The 22,569-nt window shown below is 38.5% G+C and overlaps 1 protein-coding gene across 13 annotated transcripts in view; it reads left to right on the forward strand.

The window, feature by feature from the left end:
• Window positions 1-22,569, forward strand: part of PLAGL1 (PLAG1 like zinc finger 1) — a 144,540-nt gene that overhangs the window by 118,005 nt on the left and 3,966 nt on the right. For 11 of the 13 annotated variants that reach the window (XM_069107449.1, XM_069107459.1, XM_069107454.1 and 8 more), the window contains one exon: window positions 8,310-8,810. In XM_069107449.1, the coding sequence (XP_068963550.1) occupies window positions 8,659-8,810 (152 nt within the window). In that variant the 5' untranslated portion in view covers window positions 8,310-8,658. The remainder of the gene's footprint in view (window positions 1-8,309; window positions 8,811-22,569) is intronic. The other 2 variants (XM_069107460.1, XM_069107461.1) reach the window with 2 other exon arrangements.

Below are 22,569 nucleotides of genomic sequence, written 5' to 3' on the forward strand. Positions count from 1 at the left end.
TGGCCAGCCTACTGGTGATGGGATGAGCCTTTCAGAACTTAGCTATGTGGGTCCTCAAATGACAGATAGACCATTGAGAGTCTCATATTTGAAACCTTTCTAGTTTGGTGGAATCTTCCAGAGCTTTCTTATTAGTCACTGGGCCTTATGGGACCCAAAGCAACCCAAATGGGGAGCCAGAATAGGACTTAAATAAAGGTTCCTTCTACAGAAAACTTTTCTTGTCATTTGAAAAGTTTTGCTTTGAGGGGGAGAAACTTGCTGCTAAAATCCATAAAAATGATAAAGGGAGCCTCTCTCTGTGGTTGGGAGAAAGTCTTCCAGTGCCTCTATTTCCCTTTATTCTCCCAGTCACCCAAGCTTGATAGCCTTCATTTGCTGGTAAGCTCCTTGAGGGCAGTGACTGTCTTTTGCTTTGTACTGTGCCTGACAAATGGTAGGCACTTAATCAGTGTGTAATGATTGACACCTTGAAACATTTCTTGCATCTTTTATTGCCCCTATCAGTCCTATATCCTTTTATTACCCCCATCAGTCTCACATCCCATCCCTCCAGTTGCTGAATCCTGTTGACTTTTACCTCCAAAGTAACTCTTGCATCCATCTCCTCCTTAACACTCACATTTTCACCAGTGCAGTTTAGATCCTCATTACTTTTGCCTGGACATTTGTAATAACCTGCTAAATAGATTTTGTCTCCTGTCTCTCTACTCTCTAGTCTCTCATCCAAAATAATCTTCCTATTGCACAGCTCTGACTGTGTTGTTCCCTTGCTCAAAAACCATCCATTGCTTCCTATTGCCTGTAGAATTAAACATAAACTCCCCAGCCATGTGTTTAAAATCCTTCACAATGGCCACATCATTTTTGAATAGTGTTGCATTTTACACAAATCCATCCAAGGTGTTGCCCAGTCTCATTCCACTCTTCCTTGAATTTATCTATGGTCTCTCCATAACTCTACCTGTTAAGAGTAAAGTAAAAGAATGTTAAAATCATTCTTTTCTCCAGGTTCATCATATATGTAGTCTGGCTGAAAGGGAAACCTTTGTTCTTAAATTTCTTATACTACTTTATCCCTGTCTCTCCTTTGTATCGTATTCTGTAATTAGATTTACTTTTGGTCATCTTGAATCTTCCTAAAGCGCCCGTCAGATGACAAGCTTTTTATAAGATATCTCTATTTTATTTTTCATAGCACAGTGACTTCTATGTTCTTAATGAAGTGAAAGAAATCAGGAAAAATATTCTCACCAAGATTATTTTAGGAACAGATTTCAAAGAATTCTTTCCTAATTTCCCAAGTAGATTATTTGCCACAAATATTGTAGGCAAAAGAATGATAGATAACATACTGTGACTTTTAAGAACCTTTAAAAATTCCCAGCAAGGGAAAAAAAATCAAAGGTCAGATTATAACTATTAATAAGTCATGTGTCTATAACTAGCTTCTAAGCATTCATTCAATTAAACAATAATTTATTAAGCACCTACTATGTATCAGGCACTACAATGGGCAATTGGGAAACAAAGACAAAAGTGAAGCAGTTCCTGCCCTCAAGGAGCTTACAGTATGTCTGAGGAGACAATGTATACATACATAATTATATACAAAATAAATACAAGTTAATTTGTGGTAGAAGAAAGACACTAGTACTTGTGGGGATCAAGAAGTGCTTTGTGTAGGAGGTAGCTTATCAGCTGTAGTCTTGAAGGAGGCTGGAATCTTAAGACAAAGAAGTGAGGATGTAGCTCATCCAGGGCATGTGCAGAGTCATGGAAGTAGGATAAAAAGGGGGTTGTATTGAGAAATGAGGACAGTTCGGATAGCACCTAGAGTGAATGAAGGGGAGTAATGTATGATATGGCTAGGAAGGTAGATTGGGGTCATGTTGTGAAGAGCCTTAAGTGCCAGTAAAGAGGAGTTTATATTGGATCCTAGATGATACCAGGCTTTACAAAATAAAGCCTTATATTGTAAATAAGGTTTATAAAACACTTTCAATTATTATCTCATCTTAACCTCACAACAACTCTGGAAGGTAGTCCTTGTTATTATCCCCATTTTGCAGATGAAGCATTTAGAGATTAATCGACCTGCCAAGGTGACACAGCTAGTAAGTGTCTGAAATCAGATTTGAACTCTGGTCTCTTGACCCCTACAGGTAATAGGGAGCTACTGGAGTTTATTGAGTAGTGAGTGATATATTTAGACATATGCTTCAGGAACATCACTCTTAAAATAATTGCTTAAGAGACCAAAGTGAAGTTTAAAGTGCTCTGATAGGTAACTAAAAGTAGAAATGTGTCCTCTTGGTAAAGATCTAGTAATGGAAAAAGAAATTATAATTAACTCAGTTCCATTAAACCACTTGACCACCAGTAGATGATTTTCATTCTAAGAGGTTTGAAAAAAATTGAGAACAGCAATTCTACTCTGATATCCCTCTCCCTACCCATGGTTACACCACTAGTAACTGTAAAAAAAATGGCCTGGTCATTGTCTCCCCCTTCTCAGAACTGACCCAGGTTCCTGGATCTTGTCTTTAAAATAAGAGTCAACCCCAGGTACTTGTTTTGTTCTTTCCCTAATCTCCTTATCTCTATTCGACTCCCTCTTGTCCCCCAAAGGAATCTGGTGTGAACAAAATAAGGCAGATGACAATCGCCTTGTGTGGTCTACTGGCAGACCTCCATTACTTGCCCATTATTTTTAGTAACAGGGGCTTTGAAAACTACGTGTTGATATTTTAGGGAAAACATGCTATCTGTCCAGAGTGACAAGTGCTAAAATACTGCTTCGTTAGAGACAAGGATGTCTGGTGTGTCATTTCACAAAACAGACCCACAACACCAGAATTATTCATCTGCCAGCATTTTGTCGTGACCTTCAGTAACTTTCCAGGTGGAAATACATGCAATTCATTTGATTACAATAGATGGGGAATTTCATGGAAAGGAAATATGTTCTTTTGTTTTAAGAGTTGAGGCAGGTTGGAGGGTGCTGTATTAAGGACAGAGGAACTCTTTTTCCCTTCCCACTCCAAAGGCTTTAATCCAAAACCGTGGAAATTATCATTAATAAACATAGAACATGATACTATCAAATACATGATACTATAGAAAATATGTTATATTGGGATCATACTATTTAAATAGAGCTTAGATAAGGTACAGTTCCCACCAGAGATATGATGGGCCACCAGTCCCCCTGGCTCTTACTCTTTTCTCCCTCCCAAGCACCAGGATTTAGCTCATTGATATTACATACTGGTTGCTAACTGACAATACTTCTCCTATATACCTTGCCTGGGCTTTCCACCACCTTCCTGCCTTCTTGAAAACAACCCAGCACCTTTCTTTTTGGATTTTTAAGAGTTTAATACTATTTCTGGTGACACATCTGATTTTATTTTATTGGCTACATCAATTTTTGAAGACGACCTCTTAAATTATAGGTGGGTTGTGATTTGTGTCAGCAGAAATTACAGATTCTGGAAGTATTGAAATATTATTGCTAGGTACTGCAGGGAGCATGGCAAGGAGGAGGGGTAGTGTCATTGGAACAAATCAAAGGGAAAAGTTAACAATTTACATACGATATTTTCAGTCAATCTATGCCTTCCATGCATACTTTTAGGGAGTTAGGCTTTGTCCTTTTTTAGTTCCTCCTCCCTTTGTCTCTTTGTCCATTCTCTACTCTTCTGCTAGACTTTGTCCTCAGAGTCAGGATGGCCGATGAATGGTCTATGAACAGGCTCCATCTGTAGCCAGTGGACCCTGTTTTTCTGAGCTGGAGGGTATCCACGTCCCTCACCCATATCTCTGGGTGTAGATAGGAGTGATTGTGTTTTCTGGCAGTTCAATAGTTCTTTAAACTCCATCGATTTGATTGGTAAGCTTTTAACCTGTTTTCTACTGTATAAATGAGGATAATACTTAAAGTGCCCACCTCACTGGATTATTGTGAGGATCAAATGAGAGAATGCTTATCAAGTACTTTGTGAACCTTACAATGCTCTCTAAATATCAGCTGTTATTATTTATACCATTATCATCTCTAGTTCCTCACAACCCTCTGATTAGAATGAGCCTGCTCATCTCATATAAGCAGTTTGAAGAGGACAGACTCAGTGGGATAAATGGAAAAAATAAGAGATGAGATTTGTGGAATAAAGGGGGAAAAAAACAAAAAGCCTCTCTCTAAATTTTTAGGAAGTATGTAAGTCACAAAAAAAAAATGAGTGCACCTTTTGGTCTGTATGTTGCTACTGTGTTCTATGCAGGGTTAGTGGAAGACAGGAGAAACTCTCGAGGGAAGCATCTTATGATTGAGAATATCTTATTACCACTGTCAAACGATTATTCTTAATTGTCTCCTCACTTGTTCCAGCATGCTTTTCAACCTTGACCATGGAAATATCTTGGGTCAAGAGATGCAGATCAGTATCAGTTACTATAACATTTTTTTTTTCCTCCAGAAAGATGATGCTGTAAAAGTGAATAGGTGTTTTGGAGGTGGGTCATACAATAAAATTGCATTGTATGACTCTATTGTATGTAGAACATGTGATGCTCAATTTGCATCATCAAATACTATAATCAGCGTATACTTTGTCACCTTTGTGACTTTTAGGATATGATATGTGACTGGGACTTTCTTTGCTGCTATAATACATTTCTGTATTTTTTAAAGTGTAAGCACATTTGCATTGAATTCATGTTATGCATGCTAATGCTTTGGCACAAATAATGTTTAGTCATTCTTCAGTTGTGTGATGACCCCATTTGGGATTTTCTTGGCAGAGATATTGGATTGGTTTGCCATTTCTTTCTACAGCTCATTTTATAGGTGAGGAAATTGAGGCAAACACAGTTAAGTGACTTGCCCAGATCCACATACTAATAGGTATCTGAGGCTGGATTTGAGGGGCTATTGTCCTTGAGCAACAAACAACTGGAGAAAAGCAGATGATCCAGTGATGATAGCCATCATGCTATGGAGAAGGAAAGAAACTATGATGTACTAGCAGTGTGTCTTAAAGGCCAGCATTCGAAGGAAATCTGAGAGCCATGAAGAGGCAACAGGAGACAGAAGAGCTAAGAAAGAAGAAAGCAGTGAGAAGTAAACATGCTGACAGCAGACAATAGGGACATTCATGAAGGGAGAAAAGACAGTACAGTTTTGCGATCTGTGGGGACAGAGGTTAAGAAGTGGGTCAGGACATGTACAAATACTGTAACCCACGAAGACATATTAACTCTACAATGTACTTGGCTTAGAGGAGGAGAGAAGGCTTCGCTGTGCTTCCCAGAAGAATCCTTGAAGGTATTAAATGTGTCATAGTGACGATAGACCAGCCAGGTAACAATAGCCACTTACATTTGCATAGCACTTCACCCAATGAAACCACCTTTGCTTAACAGTGCACTTTTCTCAAAGCAAAACTATGAGATAGGTAGTATAAACATCCTGTCCATTTTGCCAATGAGGAAATTATTATCAGTAATAAAAGCTTATATTTATATAGCACTTTAAGGCTTGCCAAGCACTTTAAATGCATTATTTAATTGTGAGGTAGATGTTATTATCATCTCAGATTTACATATGAGTAGAGTGTGAGTGGGAGACATTGTGATCTGCCTGTAGCTGTATACCAAATGAATATCAGGGCTAAGACCAAAATGTAGGTCCCTTGATTACTAGACTAATCAATGCTCATTCCTTTATACCAGGTCATTCTTAACTGGAGGTACAAAAGACTCATGATGGAAAGGGCTATCCATATCCAGATAAAGAACTATAGAGTCTGAATGCGGATTGAAGCAAACTATTTGCTCTCTCTTTTTTTTGTTTTGTTTTGTTCCTTCTTTCTCATTGTTCATTTCATTGGTTATAATTCTTCTTTACAATTTGACTAATGTTTAATGTGAAGGTTTTTGTAGAACCTATATCGGATTGCATGCTGCCGTGGGGGGTGGGGAGGAGGGAGGAGAGGAGGGGAAGAAAATTTGGAACTTGACAGATTTTGGAACCAAATGTTGTAAACTAAAAGTAAATAAATAAATTTAATCAAAAAAAAGAAAAATTTATTTTGATAACTGTTTTTCAATGTATTTGGTTTCCTTTGTTATTCTGTTATGTTATTCTTCTTATGCATTTAAAAGCATCATTGTGAGAAAGCTTTCACCAGTTTGCCAAAAGTATCCAAGACACAGAAAAGATTAAGAAGCCTATATCATGCTGTTTGTGCTCCAGGGTTTAGTGGTCAGGGTGGGGAGAGGCCTGGGGTAGGAAGGCTTCTGTGGTCTGAAATACTTCATCTTCAGCTCTGACTGAGGCACATCACAGTGATTAGTGCTAATGATGAAGATCCCAGGCCACCAAGAAAAAGTTCATATGATAAAAGATAAAAGTTTTGGCATTTAAAAGGATTCACTTCTGGCTGTTAGATGCCCAAAATAACTAATTGCCCAAGGATTTTTTTTAGCTAAGCTTGCTACTTAGCAGCACCAACTTGTTCAGACATTTACTTTGTCTAATCCTAAGGACTGTTTTTGTCTCTGATACAGGCTGAGAGGTGTTGTGTTTTTTTCCGACCACCACCTTACCTTTTGAAATACACTCTAGTAATAATTCCCTTTACTCACACTAACTAACCTCTAAGTGTGAGATGATGAGGGCCTGCAGGAGAGTCGTGGCAGTGTCAGAGTAGATAGAGAAGGAGGCATATTTGGGAGATGCTGCGCAGGTAAAATTGACAGACCATAGCAACAGACTGGATGTGAGGGGAAAGAGATAAGTGAGGAGTTGAGAATGACTCCTAAGTAAAGAGGCTCAGGCATTAGGAGAATTGGTAATGCCCCCCTATAGTAATAGGAAAGGTAATGGGGGAGGAGAGTTTATTTAGGGTGAAAGATAATGAGTTTGGTTTTGGACATGTTGAAGTTAAGATGTCTGCCGGACATCCAGTTTGAGATATATGAAAGGTAGTTAAAGATGTGTGAATGAAAAGCATAGTTTGGTGTTGTGAGAGAAAGGAGAGGATAAAAAGACATTAGATTGTGTTCAGATAAAGGAATTTCAGTTATGAACATGGAAATAATGTATTTGCAGGAGATGGTAAGATGATGACCATCTTTGTGCATGGCTGAGGTTGAGTAAGAAGCAAGTCATGTGAAATAAGTAAATTGAGGAACTGTAAAAGCAGGATGTTGAGGTAGTATCAGTTTGTATGTTGAAGGCCCCTAATATGAAGACAGGAGTTGAGGAAGAAGGAAAGACTGTGAACTGGGCACTAAACTAAACCTGGACTTCAAGAAGATTAATCTGGTGGTTGTGTGCCCAATGGACTGAAGTGAGAAGAGACTGCCAGTTGTGGATAGAAAGTAAGGAAAACTTGGTTCAAATTCCACTACTCGCATTTCCTATTTGAGTGACCATAGCTCTCACTTAACATCTCTCAGCCTTAGTTTTCTCTTCTGTAAAACAAGGTAATAATACTGATAGAACCTAGTTCAGGGACTTGTTATGAGGCTCAAATGGGATCACATATGTATTTTGCAAACTCTAATGCTCCTTCATAAATTCCAGTGATACAACTTTAAATTGTCATTAGGAGGACAGTAACTACCTACAAGTCTGTAATCAGCCTTAGCTAATATCTAAGCTTTTTGTTTCTATTCTAATAATAATTCATCTTTACACCGATTCATTGCAACCCAATACATAAAGAGTAGTTATACTCAGCTAAAATATTGCTCTCACAAGTCTTACTGCACAGTAATCATGTAACCAAATGAGTTGAGGTGAATACAAATGTACTCTTATTCCAATATCTCCTGGAAGTTTAAACAGGTGTGCTAAACAGTTTATATAGCAATCACAATATGAGGAGAGGGACATCCCAGTTTTTGAATAAGCAGAGCTGATTTTGTTTATGAATGAGCAAAATGTACATGCATACTGAATGGAGGGGGGGTGTTTTGGCCTGTTTTCTCTCTTTAATCCAGTCAGCTGAGCTGAATGCTGAACTGAAAACAGTTCTCTGTGTACAGAGTCATATTTATAGGAAAAGCTATAGTTGTCAAAAAGGAATCTGAGCTTTTTTGTCTTGGCCACTCTACCCTGCTTGTGACTTCTTTGTTGAGAGTCAGACAATGGCATGACCCTTCAATGGAAATAAGAATGTATTTTTACAGCCCTTAGAGTTTCACTTCTCTCTCTAGGTATTTGATCATAAGCTGATGGAGGAAAAAATATTTTTAAAGTAGCTAATGTGAAGGAACTGTTTCTCTTCTCTCCACAGATAAAAGCTGGTGATACTTGGAAATACTCCACCTGTAGTGATGAGTTTAGCAATTTCACACCATGGGAATCTCACCTGTGCCTCAGTAAACACAGACTATCAGCCACCAGCTAGAGATTGCCTAAGAAGCTGGGACTTGGAAGACTAAAAAAGCAAAGCAAAAGAAACACAGAGGTACAAACCTAGGCAAAGATTATTTGCCTAGAACCTTGGTGCCACCCTTTTTGGCCTCCAGCCTGTGTAGCTCCTGCGGCTTAGTTAGTGTGTAAAGTACTGTTCTTCTCTTGTGCCTAAATGGGACAACAACCCAGCAGCCAGACTGAAGACGAAGGGGTGAGAAGCAAAGTCCATGGCAACTTATCCTTGCCAGTTATGTGGGAGGATACTCCTTACCCTGGAAAAACTCACTATCCACACTTACTCCCACACAGGGGAACGTCCTTACAAGTGCTTGCAGCAAGGCTGTGCAAAAGGGTTCATTTCCAAATATAAGCTCATCAGGTAAGAAATTACTGGGGGGCAAAGGTGGGCAGCAGCACTGCTGAACTAACCTTAAGTGAATGATATCGAAGGAGATTTTTTTTCCAATTACATGTAAAGATAGTTTTCAACATTGATTTTTGTAAGATTTTGACTTCCAAATTTTTCTCCTTTCTTCCCCTGTCCCTAAGACAGCAAGCAATCTAATATAGGTTAAACATGTACAGTCATGTTAAACTTATTTCCGCATTAGTCATGTTGTGAAAGAAGAATCAGAACAAAAGGCAAAAACCACGAGAAAGAAAAAAGAACAAAAAAGGAAAAATAATATACTTTAATCTGCCTTCAGACTCCATAGTTCTTTCTCTGCATGTGTTTGGCGTTTTTCATTCTCCATGTGTTTGGCTGTCCTGTCAGAGTTGATCATCATACAATGTTACTGTTACTGTGTACAGTGTTTTTCTTGGTTCTGCTCACTTTACTCAGTATCAGTTCATGTAAGTCTTTCTAGGCTTTTCTGAAGTCTGCCTGCTCATCATTTCTTATAGCACATTAGTATTCCGTTATATTCAGATACCACAACTTGTTCAGCCATTTCCCAGTTGATGGGAATCTCCTCAATTTCCAATTCCTTGCTACCACAAAAAGAACTTCTGTAAATATCTTTGTACATGTGGGTCTTTTCCCCTTTTTAATGATATTTTTGGGATACAGATCTAGTAGTGGTATTGCTGGTTCAAAGAATATTCACAATTTTATAACCCTTTGGACATAGTTCCAAATTGTTCCCTAGAATGGTTTGGATCAGTTCACAACTCCACCAACAATGCACTGGTGTTCCAGTTTTCCCACATCTCCAATATTTGTCATTTTCCTTTTCTTTCATATTAGCCAATCTTGATAGGTATGAGGTGGTACCTCAGAGTTGTTTTAATTTGCATTTCTCTGATTGATCAATAGTGATTTAGAACATTTTTTCATATGACTATAGATAGCTTTAGTTTCTTCCTCTGAAAACTGCCTGTTCATATCCTTTGGCCATTTATCAATTGGGGAATGACTCAGTTCTCTATATATTTTAGATATGAGGCCTTTATCAGAAACACTGGCTGTAAAAATTATTTCCCAGCTTTCTTCTTTCCTTCTAATCTTGGTTGCATTCTTTTTGTTTGCACAAACCCTTTTAAATTTAATGTAATTGAAATTATCCATAGGAGCTTTCTTTGGAGGGCCCATCATACTCGGGGGGGGGGGGGCGTTAATCAAAATGGAGAGCCTCTACAAGTGTTGTCAGCAACAGCATCTCTGATGTAGTAGCATGCATCAGTGTGCGGGGGAGGGGACTGACTTTTTGAAAAAGGCAGCCCCAAAAGGCAGCGAGGACATAATTTCATCCTCCTTTCCTGCCATGTTAGAAGATAAGCTTGCTGCATTTTGTATGCAGTGCTTGTTTTGGTGTGTTCTTCAGTTTGTGGCAATACCACTGATGAGTGATTGGGTCTTGTATATCAGATGTCTGAGATGTCATAGTACCTTAGAAGATAAACTTTATGAGGGACATTACTCTTCATAATAAAATTATTATTATCGTTAGTTTTTGATTTTTTGAAGGTGGGAAGGCAAGGCAATTGGGGTGACTTACCCAAGGTCACACGGCTAGTAAGTGTTAAGTGTCTGAGGTTGGATTTGAACTCAGGTCCTTCTGACTCCATGGCCTATTCACTGTGCCACCTAACCTCCCCAGCTGCTATCACTTTTTTTTTATATTTTCTCCCCTCCCCAGTGGAACTCTTCTTTATAGCAAAGGAAAAAGTAAAACAAAATGTGACAGTGTCCACATCTGACAGTGTATGCCACATTATACACATGGAGTTCACCATGTATTATATCATTGAACTTTGGAACTAAGATTGGCCATTGAACTTATTCTGAATTCTGATGTCTTTTTAAAAAAAATTAGTATTTATTTTTAATATCTTTTTTTAAAAAACACTTTTAGTTTCAAATTCTTTTTCTTCTTCCACTCCCTTCCCTACCTATTGAGAAGGTAAACAATATGATATCAGTTATACATCCAAAATCATTCTGGACGTTGAATTCTGATGTCTTTTAGTATTGATTAATGTACTTATTGTTTCTGTCGTTCTCTTGGTTTTACTTTTTTTTTTTTACTCTGCATCAGTTAATATGTCTTTTCATGGTTCTCGAATTCCTTTATTTGTTATTTCTTATGGTGCAATAATATTCTGTTATATTAATATATTTTAGTTTTTCCAGCTATTATCCAATTGTTGAACCCTACTTCATTTCCAGTTTTTTCTCCTACAGAAAGTGCTACTATTTTCATTATTAATCCAGTTCAATTCAGCAAGGATTTATTATATAAGTTATGATATATATATATATATATATATATATATATATATATATACATATAGGTTACTGTGCTCGATGCTGTGGGTACAAAGACAAAGATGAAACAGTCCCTTCCCTCAGTTGCTATTCAGGGAGGAAATATGTACATAGAAAGTTGATAAAATCAATACAAAGTAATTTCTAAGGAGTACATATTTAATATAAACCAATTAGCAAGTATTTATTGTGTTCCTACAAGCTTAGGACTGTGGGGAATACAAAAGTGTAACATATGGTTTCTGCCTGTAAGTCACTGGGGAGAAAAGAAATAATACAAAATAAAACTAATGGTAGCTAATGGTACCTCTTAACTTGTCCAAAACTGAACTCATTTTCCTTCTCCCAAGCCCTCCTACTTCTGAATTTCCCTTTTACTGTGTATGTCCCCACCATCCTCCAAGTCACCCTAGGTTAACAACCTAGAGTGCCATCTCCAACTCCTCACTCTGTCTCACTCTCTTCCTACCCAAAAGGAAGGGATTGTCTTTTACCTTTCTTTGTACCACCAGCACTTAGTATGACGCCTGGTGCACATTTTGTTGTTGTTCAGTTCTTTTCAGTCATATCTGTGTCTTCCTGACCCCATTGGGGGTTTTCTTGGCAGAGGTACGGGACTGGTTTATCATTGCCTTCTCCAACTCATTTTGTAGATGAGGTAACTGAGGCAGACCCAGTTCAGTGAGTTGGTCACAGAGTAAGTGTCTGAGGCTGGATTTGAATTTAGGAAGATCAATCTTCCCAACTCCAGTCCCAATGCCCTAAACACTGTGCCATCTAGCTGCCCCTTTTGGCACACAGTGGGCACTTAATAAATGACTGAATATGACAATCTATGAATGTTGTAATGAATGACATAATAAATATGTTCCTGTTACATAGCACAGTAACGCGTAAATGTTAAACACCTCTGAAACCCACAATTTTCACAGCAGCACAGTATTATCTCTCAGAGCATTTATCATTCCTGAAATGATCAAGATATGCTTAATTTCATTCAGAATTTGCAACAGATGAAATTGGATAATCTGTATTTTGAAGCTAAGAATAATAATAATAATTAACATTTAAATAGAATTTTAAGTTCTATAAGAAAAAAGGCATCTTCTCTCATTCAATCTTCACAGCAACCTTTTATCTCTGTTTTCCAGATGAAGGAACTTGAATCCTGTGTAGCTTAAGAGACTTGCCCAAGGTTACTCCTGCAGTAAATGTTAGAGATGAGATTTGAACCTAGGTCTTCTGACCCAAGTCAGTATAGGAAGGCAGTAGAACCACTGTGTGCATTTCACCATGGTCAGGTAGCATTCAGAGCATTGTATCAGTTCTGAGCATAACATTTTAGAAAGAATACAGTGTAGTATAGTATATAGAGAGCTACTTCTTCACAATCAAAAAGACCTAGGTTCAAATACTGCCTCTGATACATCTTGGCTCTGTGACTAGTCTAAACTCAGTTCCCCAGATGATTCTTCAAGATTAAAAGATGCGAAAGGGCTACTGATCACTCTTGGTTCAGGGATTTTCCTGACTGGGACTTCCTCATACAAATAAAATCACAGATCTGATCATGGCTTTTTTTTTTTTTTAAACAAATCACAGCATTTCCAGGAGAGGGCAGCTAGGATGATGGGATCTGGTGACCATGCTTTATGGGGATTAGGTGACAGGCCTCTTGATGTGTAGTCTGGAGCAGGAAAGTACTGGTGTGGAGGGCATAGTAGCTGTCTTTGAGTATCTCAAGGATTGTCATATCAAAAAAGCATTTTACTAGTTCTTCTTGGCAAAAAACTATGTGCTAGGCACTGCATTAATTACTCTACAAATATTATCTCATTCGATTCTCACAACAGCCCTGAGAGGTAGGTGATATTATTATGGCTGTTTGTGGTTGAGGAAACTGAGTTGAGCAGAGGTTGTGACTTGCCTAGGGCCACACAAATAATAAGGGTCAGAGGTTGGATTTGAACACAGGTCTTCCTAACTCTTAAGCCCAGTACTCTGTCCATCATGTGAAGTATAGAAGTAGGCCCCGTAAGCAGAAGTTTCTGAGAGGCAGATATAAAGGAAAGTTAATTAACGTTTAAAACTGCCCACAAGTGAGTTAGCTACCTTAGGAGATAGATGTGAGTTCCTCATCATCGGAAATGTCCAGTGATTGGGATTGTTGTAGCAAGAATTTATCAGAAACTAATCAGTATTTGAAGCCTGTGAAGGTCCCTCCCAACTCTGAGAATCTGCGATCTGTGATCCAGTGTTTACAGGATAGAAAAGCTACAAAGAAAATAGAATATATTCCATTTTCTCAATAATATTGAGATGTAATGGTAAAGATATAAAACAAGATATAATAATGATACGTGTAGCACTGGGTTCAATGCCAAGGATAAAGGACCCAGGAAAGCCCACATAGTATAATCCCTCTCCTGTATCCCCTCTTTGCCCTTGGCTAGAGTGCTTGATAAAATCTCTCTTTCTCTTTCCCTCCCTCTCCCTTTTCCCCTCTTGTTCTTCTTCACTCATTACCCCTTCTCCTCCTCCATGATGTTTAAGGACAACTCAGATTCATATTAAAGTCTCTCTAGTCTTTATTTCTCCTGCTGCTAACTTTGGGTCTCTTTAGAAATAGGTCACAACTCCATGGGTTGCTAAGTTTTTTGTTTCATTTTGTTTTTTTGGTGGGGGGTCTGTGAAAGCTTTTGGTTGGATTACAGTGCCTCCACCTGATTCTGACTTCCTCTTTGAACAGAGCTCTGTATGCTCCAGTCCCCCTCTAGCTCTCTCCTTCCTGCCTGCTTCCCAGATGATCATGTACTCAAGGCTTGCATGCTAAATTAGTTTTATGTAATAGGGAGAACAATTTAGAATAGAAAAAGAGGAGCAGGTGTGTGTGTGGGGGGGGGGGGTGTGTGTGGAGAAACCGATCAGCACAGACAGCAAAGGGTATATAGCAGATCACGGATTTCTTACTACAGAGAGCAGAAAGAGGCTTCCTGCTTAGATGCTGGGGAAGGGAAGGAATATTTATTAAGTCCCTACTGTGCATCAGGCACTATGCTAAGTGCTTTGCAGATATTTCATTTGACCCTCACCACAACCTTAGGAAGTAAGTAATCTTCATTTACAGTTGGGGAAACTTGAGGCAAACAGATTACATGACTTGCCCAGGGTCATGTAATCTAGTAAGTATCTGAGGTAGGATTTGAAATGAGGTCTTCCTGACTCCAGGTCCAGTGTGCTATCCACTATGTTACCTAGCTGAAGGGCCTTTAATTTGTGCCTTCCCCCATGGTAGCAAAGGGATAACATGTCTGAGGGGCTTATCTCACTCAGACTGGATTCAGTTCAGAGCACAGTGTCTACACCATGCCTCCCCAAGTGGTGTTTCTTAGAACCTTTTGGGGGGCAAGGAGTGGGTTGGAAACAAATCGTATAGCAATGCCAACCCCACGTGTTCCTCAAAGCACAGGATGTGTCTGCCTCTTTCAAATTTTGCACCTTTTCCCTTTGATCTTCCACTTTCTTCTTACCAGAACTCTTCACAAACCAGTGCTCATCCCCTATACCCAAAGCCTCCCAGAATTTGTCTTCATGAAACAGTCAATGCTATATGTTCTGGGAATTCTTGAGACAGAAAAACAGGGCTACAGTCATAATCCTTTACTGTTCATGAAATGTTTTCTTGATTATGCAAATAGGGGAGAATATAAGATTGTTTTAAAATGGCAGTTAACCTGTGGATAGTTTATATTATAAAGTATTTTTTACTTATATTGCAATATATATGCATCTAATTAACCTCTTGCTTATTAAAAAATACCTTAAACTGTCTGCTCAGCATCCTATAGCATCTGTGCTGTATATGTTTTAAAAGCTTCCTAATTTTCAGTTATAATTTCTTATCCAAAAAAGGTTAGGGTAAATAGAATGGTAAATGGTTATACCAGATAACTTAATTAAAATCTTAATATTATTTGAAAGCAGCATTAGCCATAGATGAGATGCAAACATGGACAATAAAATTTTGGATAAATTATAAGTACAAGTGACAGAAAGACATAGCTGCATTTCTAAAGATATACACAAATGATGGATATTTGAAAAAGAGTGGAGATGTAAGGTTACTGGAATTCTAGTAAGACTTAATGGAGGAGGTGTCTTAAGCAGAATTTAGAAAGAGGAGAGGGATGTGGTTTGGCAGAGAAGAGTGGGAAGCCCGTTCTGGCGAAGGGAAATGACATGTTGAATTTAGTACTTAAAGTAGAGGGGGGGAAAAAGGGAACCTGGACAGTTTAAGCAAGAATTGCTGTCTCCTCCCACAACTACCCAGATTCCTTTAGCGTCCCAGTCCCTGAATCCTGGGCTAAAGAGGTTAGGAGAAAGACAAAAGAGTGTGAGGGGAAAATGGTCTATAAAACAGTCACAATATAGTTACAGGCTTTCAAAAGGATGGAATGTCATTCTACCTCCTTCCTTGTCTCCACTGTAGCATAGGCTGCGTTTGATGGTTTAAAAGTAAAAGAAGAAATGATAAATAGACTTGCCCAACTGGAGAAGAGAGTACAGTCTGGAATGTAGCAAGAGATGCAAACAGACCAGAACCTGGAGAGGTTGTAGCAAGTTGTGGGGAGGAGAAGAGAAAAGTATGAGGTAGTTGGTAGAATCTTGAAGCCTGTGGCTAAGAATATTAACTTGATGAAAGAGATCATTGGGAGCCACAGAAACATTTCAGGGTGTGTGACATGATAAAATAAAAATGGTACTTGAAAGAAGGGATTCTTAACTGTTCGATGCGAGATAGATTGGAAAATGAGTAAATTGGTAGAGTAATCCACGTGTGCAGTTGTAAAGGTGTGATTAAGATGCTCTGGATCACTCTACCAGTCATCTCTCATCAAGAAACAAGTGCCTGGACTTGGGACTTGTTAATGTGCTAATGTGGTTGGTAGCTTTCAAGATGTGGTGGTAACAAGAATAAGGAAGAGAGAGAGATGTTAAAGATTATAATGAGTCTTTAGAATAGGAAGAGTACTGGAGATGTTACTATACTAAAGGAAATGAAAAGGGCAAAGAAAGTTTATTAAGCTCTACTTTCAGTATGTTTTAAGTGGTGCTAGTATAGCCTTCCAAAAAATTTTTTCTTATAGATAAAATGAAAAATAGTCAGGTCTTAACTCTCTCCATGCCTTTTGACCCCTTGATAATAAGTATATAGTTAAAGGAGGTTAGAGAGAGAGAGATTGAGAGAGAGAAAAGGAACAAAATATACTATACTTTTTATAGTAGCCAAGATCTGGAAGGAAGGAAAGTACCTATTAATTAAGAAATGTCCAATCAAATTGGGGTTTATAAATGTAGTGGAACTTATAAATGTGGTTTATAAATGTAGATGGAATTGTCCCATAAGAAATGATAGATAGGAAGAATTCAGAGAAACATTGGGAAGACTCTTGCCAATCAGTGCAGAGCAAAGTAAGTAGAAAAAGGAGAATGATTATGAAAGACATGAGAACTCTAATCAATATGGTAACCGTTCATAATGTCGCAGGATTGGTTGGACCTCCCTCTCTTCTTTTGGTAGTTGGGCCATCGGTTTAGAAAGAGGCATGTATTTTCAGATTTGGCCAATACAGTGATTTGTTTTGCAGAACAATACCTCTTTGCTACAAGAGAGGATTCTCTTGGGATGGGAAGAGGAAATCATTGGGAAGTGCTAGCAATCTTAAAAACAATATCAGTGAAATGTTTTAATAAGAGTTCAGAGCACATGAATGTAAAGGAACATTACTGTGCTGTAAGAAATTACGAATATGATGAATACAGAGAAGTAGGAGAAGATATTTCTGAACTGATGCAGTAAGCAGAGCCAAGAAAAGAATATACACAATGACTATAACAATTTAAATGGAAAGAACCATTAAAAAGTCAAAAGTGAATATAAATTTATAAAGAACAAGTACAAGAAAGAATTGAGGATGTCCTTGAGGTTGGGAGCTTGGTGATTGGGAGAATTGTGATGACCTAGACAGTAATAGAGAAGTTTGGAAAATGAGAGGGTTGGGGGGAGAAAGATAATTAAGTTCTGTTTTGGACACATTGAGTGAGGTGCCTATAGATCATCCAAATTGGATGTCCAAGAACCAATTTATAATGCATGCCTGTGACTTAGGTGAGAGACTATAGATCTGAGGCTCAGCAGAATGAAAGTGATCATTAAACTTACAGTTTCTATGATGGTAGAGTGAAAAGAGTTGGCTGTTGCCCTTCATTCTTGAAGAGAACCAAAATGACACCACCATGTTAAGAGTGAAGTTACAGTGTGTCTGACTATGGCTGATCAGACCAATATGGGGTTGGAAGACTCTACCACAGATTGGGCACAAATAGTCCATGTGAACACTTGGGGTGGATTCTCTAAATTGGTGCATCTCATGTTTCTTTTTTCACTACTTCACTTCTGCTTTGCTTATGGAGCACAGCACCTTCTTTGATGAGGGCATGCCATGATGGGTGGCCATGTGCCACTGTCTCCTGTGACATGCAGTCAGTTCCAGAGTTGTGAGAGTGTCTTTTGTTGCTTCTGACCACCATGTGAGCACTTGCCTTGTATTAGTTCTCTTGACTCTACATACAAACATGGGGTGGGGAGGTGGTGGACTTAGACATGTTTTCAGGCAGCAGGGAAGGAATGACTAGAGAGCACCATTCTACATGGATAGTTGGTAGCTTTCAAGAAAAAGACCGTTCAGCTTTGTGGGCAATTGGTCCAGACTCCTTCAGACATACTCAGCTCATTGAATCTCTTCAAGGTGCACCAGTTAGCTAGGAAGCTTCTGAGCCCAAAGCCTGCTTCGCAGAAAGCTCTGCCACCAAAGCTTTCTCACTTGTGGGGAAATCAGCATTTTGTCCTTGTACCTATTAGATTTCATGATACATCAGGTTGATGCTGTTCATAACAGAGTAGAAAGTCTGCTCCTAAAAACATTGAGATGGGTCATATGTAGCTGCTTGTTGAACTGCAGCAAGCATATAAAGACCTTCTATAGCCTGAAAATGCAAATTGGCATGTTTGGCAAACTGCTGTTTGAGAGAAGGGACTTACTTGGTCATGTATTACTCAGGATCTTTCAGAAGGCTGAGACACAATCCAGTGAAATGAGGCAGCCCTGATGGACCAGTTCAGAGAGGGACTTCATGAGGTTCTTCAAGATGAGTTAAGGTGGAAGTGACTTCATCTCTGCCAACCCTCACACAGCAATCAATCAATCAACATTTATTAAGCCATTAGGGTACAGTGGATGGAGTGCTGGGCTTGGAGTCAGGAATCTCTGGATTTCAAATCCAGCCTCAGAAACTTCTGAGCTGTGTGACCTTGGGCACTCATTTAACCTCTGTTTGCCACACTGGAGAAGGAAATGACAAACCATTTCAGTATCTTTGCCAAGAAAACCTTGGACAGAGATCCACAAGGTCAAGAAGAGTTCAGCACGACTGAAACTATTGAATAATAAAGCACTTAATATGGTAAGTTCAGTTTTGGACATGTTGAGCTTTAAGTGTCTATAAGCCAGTTTGAGATGTCTGAATGGCCATTGGAGATGCGAGCTTGGAGGTGTGCAGAGAGATTGCGACAGGATAGGCAGATTTGAGAATAATCAATATAGAGAGGTGATGATCAGAGTAGCTGATGAGATCACCAAGTAAAGTAATGTAGAGGGAGAAGAGAAGTGTGCCTTTACAAATATGTTTTATAACTAAACCCTTTGGCATGAGCAAGGTGACTAAAATGGGGTTCTGTTTCTATACTGTCAGCCATACAGTCATTTTCAGGGGAGATACCTCACTTAGCAACCACAGAGTTGGAGACAAGAAATATTTAAAAGACATCTCAATCAGCCATCCTGCCTCCATGTTCTAGAGAAGATTCCTGTTTAGAATTGGAGGTAGGTTAAGTGAACTTTCTGGCTGCTTCCAACTTTTGGATCTTCCAGCCAGAATAGAAAGACCAGGGTTTTCTGACCACTGAATCCTCTGACACAAAGTTCTAGTGTATTTTGAAGTACTGAAATGTCACAGACCTCTCATTGGGAGGGAATAAAGAGTCAACCCAAAGCTTCTTACAGTTTGACTTGGTAGATACTTTAATGTAGTCAGGTATCTCATGACACTAGACCAATTAGCAGCCACCAGGAAACCTTAATTTTAGGCCATAGTATCTTCACTCTTTTTCTGATGATGTTCAGGATATGGGGATATATTCATGGTCTGTTTATAAAATAGAATACCTGGCAGATCTGTTCTATTTCCCAGCATTTTAATGGAAACTGCCAGGGTACCACACAAACAACTACTATACCTTACCATCAGTGGACACTTTTGGGCTGCTTCCTTCTTCAGTACCAGAGCTTTGGTGATGTGTTCTGTACTAGGAAAACAGAATTTGCCTTTACACCTGTGCCCACAATTGTCACTGAATTGGTACCACTGCCTCTGATCAAAGCAAAACAAGCAAACTCTTTGATCCGGCACAAGACCCTGACTCTTTGGTAGTACTAGGTGACCAACCTGAAGTGGAGATTCATCTGAGGAAAGAAAAGAACAGGAAACTCTAGCTATGCCACCATTACTGAGCCCTGACCAAAATCCTAGTCCTGAACTGCTAGCTTTTGACCCTGTTTGATGTTAGATCAGCTAGATAGATTAAAAGAGGTTAGGATGACTTTGTGAAATGAAATGAAATGTCAAGGGAATGTTAGAATTTGATTCAGGGGGAGAATGAATAAGCAACAGTGTTTTGCTCACTGGCAGTATGGGTACAACTAGGTGATGCAGTGGATAGGGCCCTGGACCTGAAGGGAAGAACTGAGTTCAAATTCAGCCTCAGACCCTTGCTAGCTTTGTATCCCTGGGCAATTTAACCTCAGTTTGTTCTCATCTGTAAAATGGGTATAATAATGACACCTACTTCCCAGGATTATTCTGAAAATCAAATGAAATAATAACTTTAAAGTACTTAGCACAGTGCCTAGTACATAGTAAGGACATGTTACATATTATTGGTATATATATGTCATGCATACACTCACCTTCCAAAATGTTTTATTCTGTTCCTTTCAGTTTTTTGTTATATTTTCTGTGTCAGTCATTGAGCCTGGAATAGCTTGTCTGAGGGTGGGAGGGTAAGGTGCCCATGTTAGAGCTCCACATGCATCACAACTTTTTTTAGACTCATTGCTTTTGTAATTTTCTTACTAGTTGTAATTCTTATTTAATTTCTTTGACTGTGTCTTTTAGTCATTTTAGAACATCTTTTGGGAAATCTTGCATCATTTCCTTCCCTATCTCTGTTGTTTTCTGGTGCATTAACTGACTCCATTGTGCTATTAAAAAAAAAATTGTTAGCACTCTGCAGAATTTTTATTTTGGTTGATTTTATTTTGTTGGGGCTTTTTTAAAGCTGTTTTTCACAGAATCACAAAGTTGGAAGAGACCTCAGAGGCCATGTAGTCCAAAGCCATACAGGAACAAAGAATCCTCTCTACAACATAGCTGAAAAGTGCTGATCTAGCTTTTGTGTGAAGATCTCCAGTGAGGGGGAATTAACTGTTAGGAATTTTTTATTAAACCTAAATTTGCCTCTTTGCAATTTCTACCCAGTGCTCCTTTTTCTCTCATAGGCCTAGTATAACAAATTAAATCCCTCATCCATATGACAGTCTTTCAGATACCTGAAGTCAGCCCTAAATCTTCTCTTTTCTGGGCTAAACATATCGAGTACCCTAGGATCCTCACAAGGAACAATTGTGATGCCCTTTGTCATCCTGGTTACCTTATCTTATGTATGTGGTTCAACCTACCAATGTTCTTTAAATATACGGACCAGCACTGAATAATACCAGGTGTAATCTGACCAGAAGAGAGTATAGTGAAATTACTGCTATACCTCTCTAAATGAAGTTTAAGATCAAAATAGCCTTTTTGTCAGCTTATTACACTTTTCCTCGTATTGACCTCACATATTTTTTTTTTTTACTGTTTTTCAATAGGTATATGAGAGCCTGACTACCTTCAAACCTCCTTCTCTACTATCTTAAACAGAAAGCGCTATGATTTTTTAAAATATGATCTTGTAGGACTAACTTGACTTGTTTTTGTTTTATTATCTATGTTGCCTTTAAACAAAATGTAATTTCCGGTTTTTGCCTGTTGATTGCATTTTTTACATTTTTCCTTGTTTGAGATCTTATCTGCACCTGCTTTTTTGCATTCATCTGAGATGAATATACTCTAACCCTTCGTTTTAACACTATATACCATAACGTTTTAAGTATTTTTTATAAATATATCTGTATGTGTATTTTTTGGTAGAGTTTTGTTGTTCTCTTTAGGAGAAAGCTCATCTCATTCATACTCAGGCTATGATTACTACCATTGGTTTTTCTTATCAAGTACTGTGGGTTTTTTCATTTTTTTAAGGGGGAGTGGGCTTGGGGGAAGAATCCATTTTAGGTACCTATAGTGTTGTTTCAGTATATCCTGATCCTCTTTGCCCTTCTGCCTCCCCAAGAAATGGGTTCTTGCACCTTTTCTCTTGAAAATTGGTTCTCAGTTGTTTTCTCATTGTTTTCCTCGGCCTTTTCTCTAAGCCCTCTTCCCCAGCTCAGATAGTCTTCCTTCTCTTTCCTATCTTAATTCAGCCCATACTACTGTAATCTTTTGGGTTTTTTAAACCTTTTTTTTTTTTTTTTGCCTGTCCCTGATAAGGGGATGATTCATGAGAGGCTTTCTTACAGTCATCCTCCCCTCTAATCATTTTCATCTCTGGTTCCCTCCCCCCATTAAATTTTTTTGTTTTCCTTTTTTTCCTTCCTAACTTCCTTCTTTCCTTCCTCTCCCCCTTCCCATCTCCTCTCCGCTTCTTTTCTAGTGTACTTTTTGAATACCAATTTTAAAGCTTGTTTCTCTTTATTTCCTCAGTGACCCTCACATGAAGTAAAAAATTCCAAGGATCACTAGGTTTTTTGTTTTTTCCCTTTTCAAAATGTGAGCACTGATTGATCAGCTATTCCTTTGGAGACATCCATATTTGCTTACCTTTCTTAAATTTGTTCCCTGAATTGCATTTCAAATACTGTCCAACTCAGATATTTTCTCAGAAGAAGGGTTTGCCAAGCCATTAATTCTAATGAAGGTTTGTTGGTTTTGTTTTTTTGTTCCTGCTATAAAATTGTGTTCAACTTTGTAGAGTGTTATTCTTTGATTCTAACCATTTCCCACTAAGCATTTCCTGCTATTTTTTTGGGGGGGGGGTATATTCTAACCTTTCCTTTCATCTTTCATTAATGGTGAGTAGTCCTGGGTGATTCTG

Source organism: Petaurus breviceps, unplaced genomic scaffold (genome assembly GCF_028583685.1).
Source record: "Petaurus breviceps papuanus isolate PSGF00001 unplaced genomic scaffold, PetGlider_PUasm1.0 90064, whole genome shotgun sequence".
NCBI classification, from domain to species: Eukaryota; Metazoa; Chordata; class Mammalia; order Diprotodontia; family Petauridae; genus Petaurus; species Petaurus breviceps.